Genomic DNA, 16966 nt, shown 5'->3' with positions numbered 1-16966 from the left:
TTGTGTTGAAGGGAGGTGTTTGAAACTTTTTTTGAGGAGCAGCTTCAGCTGCAGGTCAGCTTTTTCTGGCAGCTGCTGGTGCTGCTGTTAGAATGCAGTGTCCTGGTTGGAAGAAGGATTCCTCCATCCACCTTCTTTGTTTAAATGGAAGACGCTTGTTAGGTTTTTTTTTTTTTTTTTTTTTTTTTTTTTTTTCAGATAGCAGGCTGAATGGAAAAAAAAAAATCTAGCTACCTTTTGAAAACTCTTGCCTTCCTGGAATACATTGATGTTTACGTGTTCCCTTGTATTTGGATTTGTGGTCTTTGTTGCATGGCAGTTTCAGAGTTTAGAATGGATGACAATCCCCTAAAGCAGAGACCATGTGACCAAAAAATCTAAGCAGTTTGTCTTGTGACTAACACTAGAGAGGGAGCCTGGAACAACATTCTTAGTTAGGATTTTGCTGTTCATTTATTCTTCTCAAGAACTAACGGGAACAGACTGAAGACATGAAGTACAATAGGAATTACTTTTTATAGGCCACATGATCTATTTAGTCTGCTTTGCATTTTGAAAGATGCAGACTAGGCCCCTTTCACACGGGCGGACCGTTCAGGTCCTCCTGTCAGTTTTTTAGGCGGACCTGAACGGATGCTCCATACAGGTCTGGGGAGCGACGGATGTCAGCGGTGACATGTCCGCTGACATCCGACCCGGTCCATTCCGCTAAAGTGTGATGGAGGAGAACCCTACTTTTCCATCCGTCTGCGGATCGGATGAAAACGGACTCTGCGGTCCGTCTTCATCCGACCCCCCATAGAGGAGAGCGGCACAGTGTGCAGAGACCGACCTGTCATCTGCCTGCTCAGCGGGGATCGACTGAGAATTCCCCGATGAGCAAAGCGGAGCATGGACACGTCCGTGTGAAAGGGCCCTTAAGAAGTGAGGTAGTTGCATGACTCTTGAATGAACTTAGTTCCACAGAAAATTGCTGTTAAAGGCTTTTTCTCTACTCATACCTGTAATAATGTCAAATGTCTATGTGTGTGTATGATTAATATCATGATAACTTTTGTTTAATATTAAAATGGTCTTTAAATGTCTTCTAAAGACCCATCTAAATGAACGTTTTTACAGCACTGTCACTGTTGATTCTTACACAACCTCTATACCTTACATCACTGATCCTAACCCTTAGAACAAATTCCTAGTATTCTATGGATGTTAAACTTGGGTGGGGGTTGGAGCTGAAAGCACGGCTGCAAAGCAATGAACCCAGTCCTTGTACAGCCATTTGTTTGAATTGTTGATTTTAACCTGCATGCACAAGAAATCAAACCATTAGACTTGTTAAGTTGATACCTTTTCTCTTTTCCCTTTGCTAGCACTGCATTTCTGTTTTCCACTTTCTTTGGCCTAACCTAACCTAACCTATGCTTGTTATGCATTTGTGCATGTACAAATTAAGGGGGTTTTGCTCTTAACTTTGGTAGTTCAGAAGTGGGGCACAGATGAAGTGGCAGCTTGGCTGGATCTGCTGAGTTTGGGAGAGTACAAAGAAATCTTCATCCGTCATGACATCCGCGGTTCAGAGCTAGTACATCTGGAAAGGCGGGATCTTAAGGTATTTTCTTTGTGCTACTTTTTCCGCTCTCTAAAAGTTTCCTTGTGGGAGTTGAACCTTTTTCCTGTCCCCTTTCTTGTTATGTGCTTGTAGCTTGGCTTCAATTTCAAATTCTGTGTAAATTAATCTGCACTGTTCTGTGGCCTGCACTCTCCCTCTGTGTGACACTGCCATTGCAGCCTACACCATCAGCAGCACTTTTAGGAACACGACCCTTTAACATGATTGGTTCTAAATATTTTCATATCCACCAGATGGCTTAACATACACCAAGGAAATCCTTTGTATATCTTAAAACAAAAACTATATCACAGATACAATGGGATCAGTGTTGAAGGTTGCAAATAGGAACTTTTAATATTTTCATTTATGAATCGCGTAACATTTTCTTATTAGTGTACCATGGGAAACATTTTTGTGGTTTTGATTTTTATCATTTTACCATTGTGTTCACCTTTTGCATCTCTTGTGTGGAAGCCAAGCATGCTTATTGTATAGTTTCGCCATTCTCATCCCCTTTACAACCTCATATGTTCTGCTTGCATGCTGTATAGGAGTTAATGTCAAACAGCTCATGATCTGCTTAAAGTGATTGTAAAGGATCGTTTTTTATTTTTTTTAAAATAAACCTATCGTACTTGCCTCCACTGTGCAGCTCATTTTGCACAGAGTGGCCCCGAACATCCTCTTCTGGGTTCCCTAGGCAGCTCTTGCAGCTCCTCTACGAATCAGATAACCCCCTAGGAGAAGCGTTCTCTCAAAGGGGTTACCTTGCAGGCTCGCTCCCGAGTCCAGCATTTGTGTTCACAGACACGAATGCCGGACTCGGCCCCAGCGCCCACGTCATTGGATTTGACAGACAGCAGCAGGAGCCAATAGCTGCGCTGCTATCAATCTATCCAATCAAGAGCCGGGACCCCGTGGAGAGAGGCACAGCACATCCCCGCCGAGGAGATGGAGTAAAGTGGGGGTCTGGGGGGCTGGTGACTGCCAGGTGTTTTTTCACCTTAATGCATAGGATGCATTAAGGTGAAAAAACACAAGGGTTTACAACCAAAATGCACATTGGTGCCATTCATTCATTAATGGCTTTGTAATTAATTTTGTCAGTGCCATGTGCATTACAGCGCACCACAACACACGGTAGTGCTACTGTGCGTTGTGGTGAACTGAATTACATAAGAAGTACACATTCACTTAAAGGTTCGCCTTTAGTACATGTTACATTTTACACCATAGGCATATTCTTATTTATGCTTTAGGTAGCCCTTTTAAATGAATGGGGCTACCCCTGCGCATCACATGTTAAAGTGGTTGTAAACCTTTACAACACACTTTTTGCTACAGGTAAGCCTATAATAAGACTTACCCGTAGCTACCCCGGATATCTCCTAAACCTGAACAGTTTAGGAGAAATCCCCTGTATTTGCATGTGCCGATTTCATTGGCACATGCGCACTGAAGCAATGGCATGTACGTGCTGTTGCTTCAGTGAGTGTGCCGTTACTGGCAGCTCCTGCGTGCATGCACGGGTATGATGTCATCGCAGTTCCGGCCAATTACAGTGCCGGAGCCCGCGATACCCAGAAGTAACCTCGGGAGCGGTGTACGAGGACGGCTGCAGGGGCTTCGATCTCAGGTAAGTAATTCATAATGAGCTAGTATGCTATGCATACTAGCTCATTATGCCTTTGTCTTGCAGGTTTATTTTGTCCTAGGGTTTTCAACCACTTTAAAGCATTATTATCATTGTACAGGATTTATATAGCGCCCACAGTTTACGCAATGCCTTACAACATTAGGGTAGACGGTACAATAACATTTAATACAGTAGGAATCAGAGAGCCCTTACTACTTAATGGCACCCCAATCGTGGCACGATTTTGCCGCAATAAGTCGAGCTGCAATGCACGATGCTGTCGCTCAAAAGGAACTCCTTCTCCTTTTTGAGCGACAAGCGTTGCACGCCTCGATTGGGGTGCCACTAAGAAGTAATGGCATCGCACAAGTGTCACCCGATTTGCCACGACTTAGAATCGGGGGCAGAATTGCAGAGATTCTGTCTGCAATTTGAAGCGCTCAAGTGTGAACAGAGCCTTTAGAAAGAACCAGATCAAAGAGTAGTTGGCATGAAAAAACTGTGTGTATACAAGACACAACCTGCAACAAGCATCAAGATTGGAATGAGTGGAGTTAGAACTGTGGTCTTCACATTTGTAGGTTTGAAGACTTGAACAAGGATATCCAAAGGAATTTGATGAAAGATTGGCCTGGTGTGGTTTATTTCTGCCACATCAGACAGAGATGATTGTAAAATATTATTACAGACAAAGATTATCGTGGTATTTTCAGACCAGCAACAATCTTCGTAACTTAAAGTTAAAGCATACTAGAAATGCAGCTTAATTTATTAAAAGTACACTATATACAAAGAGTATTCATAATATGTCGGCATGATCATAGATGCTAGTAAAATATATGGATGACATGAGGGTTTTAACCCATGATTATAAATATAAAAATTTTAAGACAATAAACAGCAAGAGAAAGATGTACAAAAAAAGTTAATAAAGTGCTGCATGTGTATAATAGCATAATAACTGCTAACATTTTATGTGCAATGTAAGCAGAGCAAGTGTGCACAATTTCCAAACACTGCCAGCAGCAAATGAAAATGGAACATTTGCAAAAATACAGCAGTACTAATGTTGGCATCCAAGAAACTGAGCACGACTATACAATTAAAGCTAGTTAGCTCAGGAAAAAAAAATTCCCTACAGCTTTAGTCACATCACTTATCGCTAATAGTGTGTCACATGTTGTGCATGTAGCTAGATCATGGAGAAATGATCACTGCAGGTATGCCTGTCCTCTTCCTGTCTCTAAACTTCTGACACTGCAATGGTTTATCGCTGCAGGCAGAACAGCATTACAGATGCTCCAACAGGAACAGCCCCCCCCCCCCCCCCTTCATTGAGAAAAGTTCTTTCATTGATTACACAGGTTGTAACACAATCGGTAAATGGAGGAGAGTCTTATCATTCACAGGATTCTCTCCCCCATTCACAGTGTTAAAAGCGGTGAATCAGGATCCAACGTAGGACATACTTAATTACAGGTATAGTTTCAGACCAAAATGAATTTTCTGCTCTGTCTCCTTTCTCAAAATTCACCCAAAGCAAAATGTTAACGACTTTCTTCTTAAGTTTGGCCTTTAAGCTTGTCTGATGGTCTTGTTTTTAATCCCATAGCATTGTTTATATCATATGCTAGTACTGCTATATTTTGCACATGCTGTTGCTGGACTTTGCATATTTTGTGCATCCTGCCCTGCATTTTTAGTGCAGCTATTTTGCACATGCAGCACTTTGAGATCTTTTTGGCACAGCTTGCAGCATGTTATGTCCTCCTTTTGCTCTGTTTAAAAATCTTGTAAAAGCGGATCATTTTTTAGTCCTGTTAAAATCCTTTTGAGAGCCATATACTGTTTTTGTTAAATATGTTGATCATATTGAATTTTGATGAATTGTTTGTATATTTGCACAAATCTTAACAAATTATGCTGCATTTTATGGTGTGTTTTTACTTTTGATCTGGATTTAGGACAAACCCGAAGTAATAAAGTTATCGAAACATTTTTAACCTCCAGCATACAGTAGTTTTTTACAGTCAGAATTTGATGCGTTTATCATGTACATGTGTGATATTTTTATGGGATTCAATGTGAGCTTGACCTCTGTAGTTAGAACTTAAAGCGGAAATACACTGCATCTGAGCACAACAAACCAAGGACACTGTTTATTTCTTTTTTAATATTCAAAGCAAACTCGCCCCTCCATCTATATCTTCATGCTTTATTTTGCTGAGAAATCACTTTGAAGAATACCCACCTAGCATTTTTGTCTGTGGCCATCTTGAGTAAGGGCAGATGATTCATGTAGTATTTACTTGATGGGATCCATCTGCCCTTAGCTCAGGCATGCAAGCAGGAGGGTGTGCTTAGCTGAGAAAACCCCACCTCCTCTCCTGAAGACTCCTGGTATGTATGATGTAATTTGCCTAGGCCTGGAAACCAGGAAGTAACTAAAGAAATGTAAAAAATAAAACAATTTAAAACAAGTAAAAATAATATACCTTCCTATCTATTTACTAATGTAGCATAAGGGTTCTAATAGTCCCATGCTGAGTCAGAGTGAAGCTCCACTTTAATATAAAACTGCACTGTGTTGTGCATATTCAGGTTATTATTAAATTTAGAAAATAGATTGCCTTGCCTGTAATTTCTTTTATACAAGCTGTGGGAATATATTGTGGTTTACAGAATTTTAGAACATTACATTTTTTTAAGAAAAGCTTTCATCATACAGTTAACTAACTATACTAATGTGAGGACAGCCTTAGGAATATGAAGAGCAAGTTGGCTTTGAGCATGAGATTAAATTTTCTCTTTTCCCCTAAACCATTTGACATTACATTGCCTAGTCATGTGCATATAAACTTTAGGTTAAATTTTGTTTGCTTTAGTTTTTTCTCTCCAGTGTAATTTGGTAGCTTGACCCCACAAAATTATCATCATTTGATTTACTTTAAATATGGAATTCGGAGCACAGTGTGCTGCTCCTTTTTTTCATAAGTGGTCAAATTACATATAAAGGATTGACTGTATTATATAGAATATATAATACATATTAATAGTATATGTTAATTGAAGGACATATGCGACAAGGAATCTTGACTGTAGGGGCTTATAGCACCACCAGAAGTAGGACACCATGCAGAAAAAAAAACAAAGCACTGCCCAGTGACAGCCCTTGCTGGTGGCCAAGCCCCCTAGCTGCTAATGGCAGCTCATTTTTTTTGTCTAGTGCCTAGGAGTAAGAACCTAGCTCCTTGCTGGGACTTTGTCCTCTCAAACCCCCCCCCCCTTCCTCAGCCATCAAGCTCATGCAGACCCCTAGCTATGTGCAGGATCAGGTGTGACAACCCTGTCTTGGACTGAGGTGACCGGTGAGATACCTCACAGGGTTCACATATGATCAGACAATTTTTAGCTGCTTGTCACAGTGTAGTCTCTGGTCAACACTTCGGTGGAGGGCAGACTGTCCTGGGATAGGCAAGTGCCTTCTGTCTACTAGGATGGGACGTGTTTCCCCCCCCCCCAATCCCTAGTGGATGTGTGGTGGGCTTCAGATACCCCCTCAATGTCTACCCGTTTACCCGTGCGGTTCTGCAATTGATCAGTCTTACTTTGGACGCCACCTCCCCTGAGGTTTAATGGTGTTTCCTCTCCTGCCCTAGTTTGTGGTTGGCAAATTGGCTCACCCAGGTCTGGCGGCCAACCTCATTTGGGGATTTGGGGATGGTGGTGGCTGATTAACTCTGGTGCCCATTTTTGGAAATCCTCTATCTTGGAGGAGCCTCTCTCCTGCAGCCATCTTTGAAGAGTCAAAGCCATTACTCCCGGCAGAGGTTAAAGCTGTGGCGGGATCCGCCGTGTCTGCATATCAAGTAGGTGTGGGCCCCTGCTCTGGTATTAAGGATGACTCCTCTACTCTTGTAGCACAGAAAAAAAGCATCAGTGTCTGCCCTAATTTCTTCGGTGTGGGAGACTTTGAAAATTGAATATCCCCAAGGGCCCCATGAGCATCAGCTGTTCCTTTTGTTGCCCATAAGCCACCAAAGCTTTCCTTATTCTGCCTATTTTGATACATTTGTGTATAGGTTATAGAAATGTCCAAAATTGCCTTTTGTGGTACCAAACCAGTTCCCATTGAAAGAAGTGGTCGTCTCCCCCAGTCCTGAACCAGCCAATTTTGAACAAAGCAACTGTGATTCTGGTGGAGGAATCTACTCCTTTCAAGGACCCAGCTGACAAAGGTGGAATCTGTTGCAAACTCTATGTATACTGTTGCCATGGCATTGGTGTCCCAATTTTACAGAATGGGCAAATGCGTCAGGGCTTCAGTAATCAACAAGCAGGGCTTTTTTTCAGCTGGAACTTGGTGGAACTTCCACCACCTCTGGCTCAGGCCCTCTTCTCCCTGCTCACCACTATCACTGGTAAACACAGAAGTCTGGCTTCTGTATATACCAGGGATAGCTTGTCTCCCAACGGCTCCCACAGATCTGGTCTCCTCAGCAGCTCCCACTAAATGCAGGATGGGAAGAAGGGAGATGCAGGTGCCTGGGGTGCATTGCGGATGCTGACACCCCCACTAGATGATCTCCCTGCAAGTGAGAGAGGAGGAGTTACCTAGTGCGGAGAGGTACTAGAGCCGACTGGGTGCTTTAGCTCAATACAGCAGGATAGGGGAGCTTTTAAGTGGGGGATATGGGTGAAGTGAAGGGGGAGCTGTTGAAAAAGCCTGAACTCTGCACTCTATATGCAGCGAACCCCGGAACTCTGCAATATGTACATAGCACAGCCCCGACCTCTGCATGTAGCACATCCCTAAACCCTGTACTATGTGCCAAGCGCACACCGGAACTCTGCACATAGCACACCCCTGGGAGAGGGTTTTTTGGGGGGTTGTGGTTGAGTTCCTGCCAGTGGCGGCCCGTCCATAAAGGGCGCACGGGCGCCGCCTAGCCTATCCATGCGTCCGGCCCCCTGATCTACATATCAGATCCCCGGACCATGGATTCCAATGCGGGGTGTGTTTTTGTTTTTTTTTTTTTTTTAAGCACCTGATCAGAGCAGAGGCCCTAATAGGCTTCAAAAAAGGGTGGCCTTGGAGCGCAGAGCATTGCCCTCTGAGCCCACCCAGTTGTGTGACAATATTTTGCTATTTTCACACTTAAGTTCCTCCCCGCCAATCAGGAGACAGGTCGTGAAACCTGTTTCTGATTGGCCACAGCATCAGGCGATCCTAGGACTTTGGCAGAAGAGGACACACACGGCGGAGGAAGCTTGGGGAGCAGACACCGGAGCCGCCGCTGCTCGCACTCCAGGAGGGGACACCACAGCCACGCCACACGAGCGCCACAGCCCCGCCATATGAAAAAGGCCAAGGAGCCACAGCGTAAGCAAGGACCTTCTTTTCTGCACCTTTTTCTTCTTTGTCGTCTCAGACAAGGGCTCTAAGCACCTCAAAGCCACCCTCTGTACTTGGGATTCAACTGGAATCGTGAGCAGATCATGTTGTGCTACAAAAAAATAGTCTTTCCTTTTTACCAGACAATCTCCAATCTCAGTCTTTCACTGTCTTTGCTCCACAATCTTTATCTGGCAGTTGAGGGCTTACTGCATCAGGGAGTGATCACTCCTGCCCCTGCTCCTGAAAGGTTTAGGGTTTTTATTCCAAGCTGTGTACGGTCCTGAAAAAGTATGATGTTCAGACAATCCTGGAACTTAAGGCTCTCAACCATTTGTGAAGGTCCAAAAATTCCATATAGTGTAGTATTTAGGATTCCTTGCCAAGCTGTGTCCTTCAGAGAACTCAGAAAATGTTTTTCCGGTGGATATGAAAAAAAAAAAAAATTTTTTTTACTAAGTATTGGTAAATATAGCTACTATTTGTGGTGTTGAAGTGAGTAAGCAGCTTTTTATTACAGAAGAGATGCTGCGACTCTTCTGCAATAAGACAAACTCACTTGCATGCTTCCAGTCAGCTCTTGAATATACACTGAGCTGTACATGCGCAGCTCAGCATATCTTCCTAACATTTTGCTAGGAGGATGAATGGCTCCCATGCATGTGTAGGACTCAAGTCCTCTCCAGTGGCCAATCAAGAGGCTGAAAATCTGGCACCCAGAAGAACCCCAGGAAGAAGAAGATAGTGACTGATTTAACGGTTGCATCGCTGTAATGAAGATGAGTAATTTTCATACATTAGTTCTGTTTTAATATGCTAAAATATGAAAAATGATTGGGTTCAAAAGCTAAAGCAATGTTTGTTTACGGCTCTTTGACACTGTGTGGTGACCAACATTTTTTTCACTGGATAAACACAGATCACAGCTAGGGCTCATAGAAAAAAAATGTGTTTTTTTTTTTTTTTTTATGTGCCCTGTTCACACTGGAATGCTGATGTGATGGGATTATGGTGCGTTGCAATGCAGTGTGGAAAAATGCAGCATCCCTGTATTTGTCTGCACTGTACTCAATGGCACAACATGTCACCACACACTGTGATTCTGTGCAGTGGCAAGAATTAATTGTTATTATGTGACACTTCAAATAAAAAAACAAGCAATGCGGAGCCAGCACTGTACTAGGCTGTACAGTAAAACCCTGCATTTTTCTTTGCAGGCTAGTGTGAACGTAACTTAAATGTTTCATAAATATAACATTTCTAAAAAGGAACACGCGCTAGTTATTTTAAAGCTATAAAAAGCTACCATTCTCATCTCTTAGTGGATAAAGAGAGCAGCATTGTGCTTAGTAGGTTGTAAAAAGGATGAATCACATTGTCACAAAGCATTTAAAAAAACTTTTAGTTGCATGTATGTTTCCTTATTAAAACATATGTTTGGATCAGTGTTGTTCATCTCTTTTAAACCATGATCGCTCTCAAAATATCATAACAAAATTTTCTGCACTTAGCTCTGATCTAAAGTCATCCTTTATAATGTTTTGATATACCTCAAATAGTGTGTCATTTCAGATCATATATATGGAAAATATATAAAAAGGTTTGCATAATTTTTGTTCTGTTTTGTGTGGTGTGTGTAGAGTTTGTTTTGCATGTCGGAATATGATGCATTTTTTTCATGTGTTGTCTTCTAAGCATACCATTGTTATCGCGGTGTGTTTGTATTTTCATCAGGGTTTGATGACTTAAAACCCTTCCTAAAATGTTATTCACGGGCTTTGTTTTTATTCTTCATTTCTTGCATGCCTAGTGTAAAATGGTTGGATTCCCAGTCTTTCACTGAACTGTATGAGCACACACTAGATGTACAGTACATGAAATTGCAAATAAGGTTTAGGATCAACACCATAACATAGGCATGGTGCAGTATCCTTACAAACCCTTGCCCTGCAACTATCATTACCTGGGAGCTACAGTGTCACCAATATCACAAGGGTCATGTCCTATTGGGCTTGCTGAATAGGAAAAAATGTAAATGGCAATAACTCATGTTAAATTGTTAAATCAGTTCACCTGTCACTGGTAAGAGTTCAGCAAACTAGGATCAAGTTGGTTGCTGTAAGTTATTGTACATTATCATTGTTGCACGGGTTTGTTTTTATGTAAGCCTCATAAAAACCGATTGTATCGCACTTAAGTGATGACACTCTCCTTTTTGTAAAATACAGAATCAACTTTGACTTGGCTAATCTCTATACTGTACAGTCGTTTAGAATTTTATTATGGTCCTAATTCCTATTTCCTGGTGTATTTTACCCATGTCCGGTTTTAAAGCTGAATTCCAGGGAGATGTAAAATATACAATGTAATGCAGCCAAGTATCCATTAATCAGTTATTATACATACAGTATTTTTTTAAATGCAACTAGTATGTAAATGTACTGGAGTTTAAAGTAACTCTTGGCTTCTAGTCATGCCCCTCAGGGAGTGCGGCTTGCTATGGGGGCACTTGTAGGTGATCGGATCGCTCCCGAGCCCTGCCCTGCGTGTCCATAAGACACACAGAGTGGGGCTCGGCCCTGCCCTAGCTCCCTCGTCACTGGCTCTGATTGACAGCAGCTGTAGCCAATGAGAAGTGAAAGAGCCTCAGTTCCCATGCACATCGCTATAATTGATGTCGGGCTCAGGTATGCATTTTGGGGCCGGGGCTTCGAGGGATGCTGCATGCGGAAGGTTTTTTTTCCAGACTGCATGAATGCAGTATTGTAAAAAGCCTCTGCCTTTGCAACCGCTTGGTGTAAGCCTCTTGCCATACCCTTTTATAGCGACACTCAACTCAAACTGAGAGGAGGGAGGAGAAGCATAGGTATGTTTTTTATTTTATTTTATTTTTTTTCAAATGTGCCGACAAGGAACGTGTTAGGAGGGAAGAGCATAGTGAGTAGACAGATAACCTCCTTCACTGATCAGTCAGCAGGTTGGGGGTGGAGAGAGGTTGATAACCCTTTATTCTTTCTACACTCCATAGCTGTAACATGGACGGTGGTGTAATCCATCCAGCTTTGCTACATGGCAGGGCTGTGAATATCTCAGAACTAAATAAACAGAAGTGTAAATACAGGGAAAACCGTTCCCATGTATGTATTTTAGTTGTGTGTTTTAGGGGTTTGTCTGGAGATCCGGATAAGTGCACTGTTCATACTGCCGGGCAGAATTAAGTTGTCTTGTGGACTGCTGATAAATTTTAAAGGCAGAAGCTTGCCTTTTGGAAGCAGAAGTTTTTAGGATACCTACAGACTACAGATTTTCCTATGTGGCTTTTGTTGATTTCAACTGCACCGTAAAATTGTCTACTGACATCCAGACTGATTGTGTAGACAAAATCCAGCCATGCTTGGTTGAGTGCTTTTTAAACTTTTGTACGATTAACTTGGCTAAGGTACTCTGGTTTTCTAAGCAATGGTATCAACTATTTACCTCAACAGCTAATTGCTGTTGAGGTAAATAGAGATGTGACACCTTGGAACTATATAGACATGGAGGGACTATAATGAAGTCTGTTGTTTCTCAACAGAACAAGCTCTCTTGCAGATGTAGCAGTTAGAGGGATGAAACAAACCTTTTACCACTGATGACAGGGATGCTTACAATGATCAGCGTTTATGTACAACTGTAATCCAAACAGGAAAGAGAGCTGTTCCTGTAACTGCTTATATAGTGTGAGCTGGTATTTGGCTTCCATTTGTTAGTGTATCTAAATCTGCTATTACATCTAATATTCCCCTCCCCCAGAGTAACAATGCTCATGTCCAAAGGTGCCCCTATGCGCCTTCATCCAGAGTGGAGGCACTGTAAGACAGGAGGTGTGTTATTGGTCAACTCACTAGGTGAAAACTGACAAAAGATGACATCTTATCTTGCTGCTTCTCTCTCACTCATCCTTTGGAAGCAGTGTGCATCAGGTCTGAATAGCCTTGCATTCAAGTACTGTGCAGCAACTGACAGGATTCTACTATTCCCTAACCACAGCTCATACTGTATAATGTAGCAAAAAAGTGTTGCAGTAGAGAGATTGCTCAACAAGGAATAGGCTGCCCTTCCTGGGCTTTGATAATGTGGCAGCACTAGGCATTAAGAAATTGAGCATTTTTGGAAACAATTAGCAGTTAACATTAATTTGGCAAGTATGATTCCTAACAGGGCATGTACAGTTAGGTCCATATATATTTGGACACAGGCACAATTTTTGTTTTTTTTCAGGTATTTACCTAAACATATTCAAGCTATAATTATATAATGGATATGGGCTGAAAGTGCACACACTCTGGTTTAAATTGAGGGTATGTACATCCAAATCAGAGGAAGTGTTTAGGAATTACAGCTCTTAAGATTAACCACCCCCCTTTTTCAAGGGACCAAAAGTAATTGGACAATTGAATCAAAAGCTGTTTCATGGCCAGGTGTGGGCTACTCCTTTGTTATTTCTTCAGCAATTAAGCAGGTAAAAGGTCTGGAGTTGATTTTAAGTGTGGTATTTGCATTTTTAATCTATTGCTGTGAACCTACATTATGTGTTCAAAGGAGCTGTCCATTCAAGTGAAACAGGCCATTGTAAGGCTTCAAAAATTAAAGCAATCCGTCAGAGAGAGCAGCAACATTAGGAGTGACCAAATCAACACTAAATTACAAACCTTGCTATAAGATATAAGCTAGAAGATATAAATTGGGATAAAATCTTAGAAACAAAAAACACAGAGGAGAGATGGGTTTGCTTTAAGAGCATATTAAATAAGGGCATTAGCCAGTGCATCCCATTGGGAAATAAATTTAAAAGAGCGAACAAAAGTCCTGGATGACTTAACTCTAATGTAAAAATGCATATAAAAGCAAAGGAGAAGGCCTTCAAAAAATACAAGGCTGAGGGATCATCATCAGCATTCAGACTTTACAAAGAATGCAACAAGTTCTGTAAGGGTGCAATTATGGTGGCTAAGATAGAACACAAAAGACACATAGCATAGGAGAGCAAAAAAATCCCAATAAATTCTTTAGGTATATAAACAGTAAAAAAGGGCTGACAGACCATATTGGCCCCATAAAGAATGAGGAAGGACATCTGGTTACAAAGGATGGGGAGAAGGTATTGAATTTATTCTTCTCCTCAGTCTTCACGAGGGTATTGGGGCGCTACAGTAACCAAAACTACAGTTTTTGTCCTCATGAAACATCACAGGAAGCACCCTCATGGCTAACAGAGGACAGAATTAGAAATAGACTTGTGAAACTTAACAATAACAGATCACTGGGACCAGATGGCTTGCACCCGAGGGTACTTGGGGAACTCAGTCAAGTAATTGCCAGACCATTGTTCCTAATTTTTGCTGACAGTCTACTGACCGGAATGGTAGCAGCTGATTGGAGAAAAGCCAATGTAGCACCACTATTTAAAAAAGGGCCAAAATACATCCCTTGGAATTAAAGATCAGTTAGCCTAACATCAATAGTATGCAAGCTCTTGGAGGGGATGATAAGGGACTATATACAAGATTTAAGTAATGAAAATGGTATAATTAGCAGTAATCAGCATGAATTCATGAAGAATTGTTCTTGCCAAACCAATCTATTAGCCTTCTATGAGGAGGTGAGCTGCCATCTAGATAAAGTAAGGCCCGTAGACGTTGTGTAGCTGGACTTTGCAAAAGCATTTGACACAGTTCCCCCTAAACGTTTACTGTACAAAAGGAGGTCAGTTGGCATGGACCATTGGGCATTGCATGCCATTGCTGTGCCTAACAAAGCAAAAAATATAATAAAATATTTATAGAAAATGTGAGGGGTGTACTCACTTTTGTAAGAAACTGTATATACACACACAAAGCAAACAGAATATTGGCATGCATTAACTCCAGGGATAAAACGATAATTCTCCCACTCTACAAGACTCTGGTCCGGCTGCACCTGGAGTATGCTGTCCAGTTCTGGGCACCAGTCCTCAGGAAGGATGTACTGGAAATGGAGCGAGTGCAAAGAAGGGCAACAAAGCTAAAAAAGGGGTCTGGCGGATATTAGTTCTGCAGAAAGGTTGCGAGCACTGAACTTATTCTCTCTGGAGAAGAGACACTTGAGAGGGGATATGATTTCATTTTACAAATGGTGTACTGGTGACCCCACAATAGGGATAAACGTTTTTCGCGGAAGAGAGTTTAATAAGACACGTGGTCACTCACTAAAATTAGAAGAAAAGAGGTTTAACCTTAAACTGCGTAGAGGGTTCTTTACGAAGGATGTGGTATTCCCTTTCACAGGCAGTGGTTTCAGCGGGGGCATCGATAGTTTAAAAAACTATTAGATAAGCACCTGAACGACCGCAACATACAGGGATATACAATGTAATACTGACATATAATCACACACATAGGTTGGACTTGATGGACTTTTTTCAACCTCACCTACTATGTAACTATGTAACAGTTTGGTACATTCTGAGGAAAGAAAAATCCACAGGTGAGCTCAGCAACATAAAAAGGCCTGGACGTCCATGGAAGACAACAGTGGTGGATGATCGCAGGATCCTCTGATGGTAAAACAAAACCTATTCACAACATCCAGACAAGTGAAGGACACTCTCCAGGAGGTGGGCGTATCATTGTCAAAGTCTACTACAATCAAGAGAAGACTTTACAAGAGCAAATACAGAGGGTTCACCACGAGGTGCAAATCCTTCATAAGCCTGAAGAATAGAAAAGTCAGATTAAACTTTGCCAAAAAACATCTTAAAAAAAAAAACAGACCAGTTCTGGAAAAGCATTCTTTGGATGGATTAAACTAAGCTTAATATGTACCAGAATGACAGGAAGAAAAAGCTGTGGAGAAGGCTTGGAACAGCTCATGATCCACAGCACATAACATCATCTGTAAAACATGGTGGAGGCAGTGTGATGGCATGGGAATGTATGGCTTCCAGTGGCACTGGGTCATTGGTGTTTATTGATGTGACAGAAGCAGCCGGATGAATTCTGCAGTGTTTAGAGATATACTGTCAGCCCAGATTCAGCCAAATGCAGCAGAGTTAATTGGAAGGCACTTCACAGTACAGATGGACAATGATCCAAAACACACTGCAAAAGCAACCAGGAGCTTTTGAAGGAAAAGAAGTGGAATATTGTGCAATGGCCTGATCTCAACCCAATTGAGCATGCATTGCACTTGCTGAAGGCAAAACTAAAGGCAGAAAGACCCACAAACCAAGAACCGCTGAAGACAGCTGCAGTTAGAGCCTGGCAAAGCATCAGGAGGAAACCCAGTCTTTGGTAATATCCATGGGTTTCAGACTTCAGGCAGTCATTGCCAGTAAAAGATTCTCTACAAAATATTAAAAATTAACATTTTATGATCATATTCATCTGTCCAATTACATTTAAGCCCCTGAAAATGGGGGGGTCCTTTTATAAACATGGTTGCAGTGTCCAAAATTTGTACTTGATATGTATGTTCCAGTCCTTGAATTAAAGCTGTAAGTCTGCACTTCAAATTAATTTAGATGGTTTTGTTTTAATTTTATTCTGGTGGCATACAGAGCCAAAAGTATGACAATTGTGCCTGTGTCCAAATATATATGGACCTAACTGTATATTCCTTATAAAAATATGAAGAATATTGTTGATATTGCTGTTAAAGTTCCTTAAAATTGCAGCGTGCACGTACCTTTGGATGATTGAGGGAATCAGGCATTTGGATTCATAGGATAAGAGTCTCAACCAATATAGAAAGCCATGTTGCAGGGTGAACTATCTAACTATCTAGCTATCTAGGTATCAATTATATATATATATATATATATATATATATATATATATATATATATATATATATATATATATATATATATATATATATATATATATATATATATATATATACATATATATATATATATATATATATATATATATATATATATATATATATATACACACAGTGGGGCACAAAAGTATTTAGTCAGCCACCAATTGTGCAAGTTCTCCCACTTAAGAAGACGAGAGAGGCCTGTAATTGTCATCATAGGTATACCTCAACTATGAGAGACAAAATGTGGAAACTAATCCAGACAACCACATTGTCTGATTTTTGAAAGAATTTATTTGCAAATTATGGTGGAAAATAAGTATTTGGTCACCTACAAACCAGCAAGATTTCTGGCTCTCACAGACCTGTATCTTCTTCTTTAAGAGGCTCCTCTGTCCTCCACTCATTACCTGTATTAATGGCACCTGTTTGAACTTGTTATCAGTATAAAAGACACTTGTCCACAACCACAAACAGTCAC

General features: G+C 41.2%; 1 protein-coding gene across 4 annotated transcripts in view; it reads left to right on the top strand.

Moving 5' to 3' along the window:
• DGKH (diacylglycerol kinase eta) overlaps nt 1-16966 on the top strand; it is a 444882-nt gene that overhangs the window by 414601 nt on the left and 13315 nt on the right. For 3 of the 4 annotated variants that reach the window (XM_073614202.1, XM_073614203.1, XM_073614200.1), the window contains one exon: nt 1476-1606. The exons of the other annotated variant lie outside the window; for it this stretch is intronic. In XM_073614202.1, the coding sequence (XP_073470303.1) occupies nt 1476-1606 (131 nt within the window). The remainder of the gene's footprint in view (nt 1-1475; nt 1607-16966) is intronic. 4 annotated transcript variants of the gene reach the window in all.

The sequence above is a fragment of the Aquarana catesbeiana genome, linkage group LG02 (genome assembly GCF_042186555.1).
Source record: "Aquarana catesbeiana isolate 2022-GZ linkage group LG02, ASM4218655v1, whole genome shotgun sequence".
NCBI classification, from domain to species: domain Eukaryota; kingdom Metazoa; phylum Chordata; class Amphibia; order Anura; family Ranidae; genus Aquarana; species Aquarana catesbeiana.
This window is presented reverse-complemented; position numbering and strand designations above follow the sequence as displayed.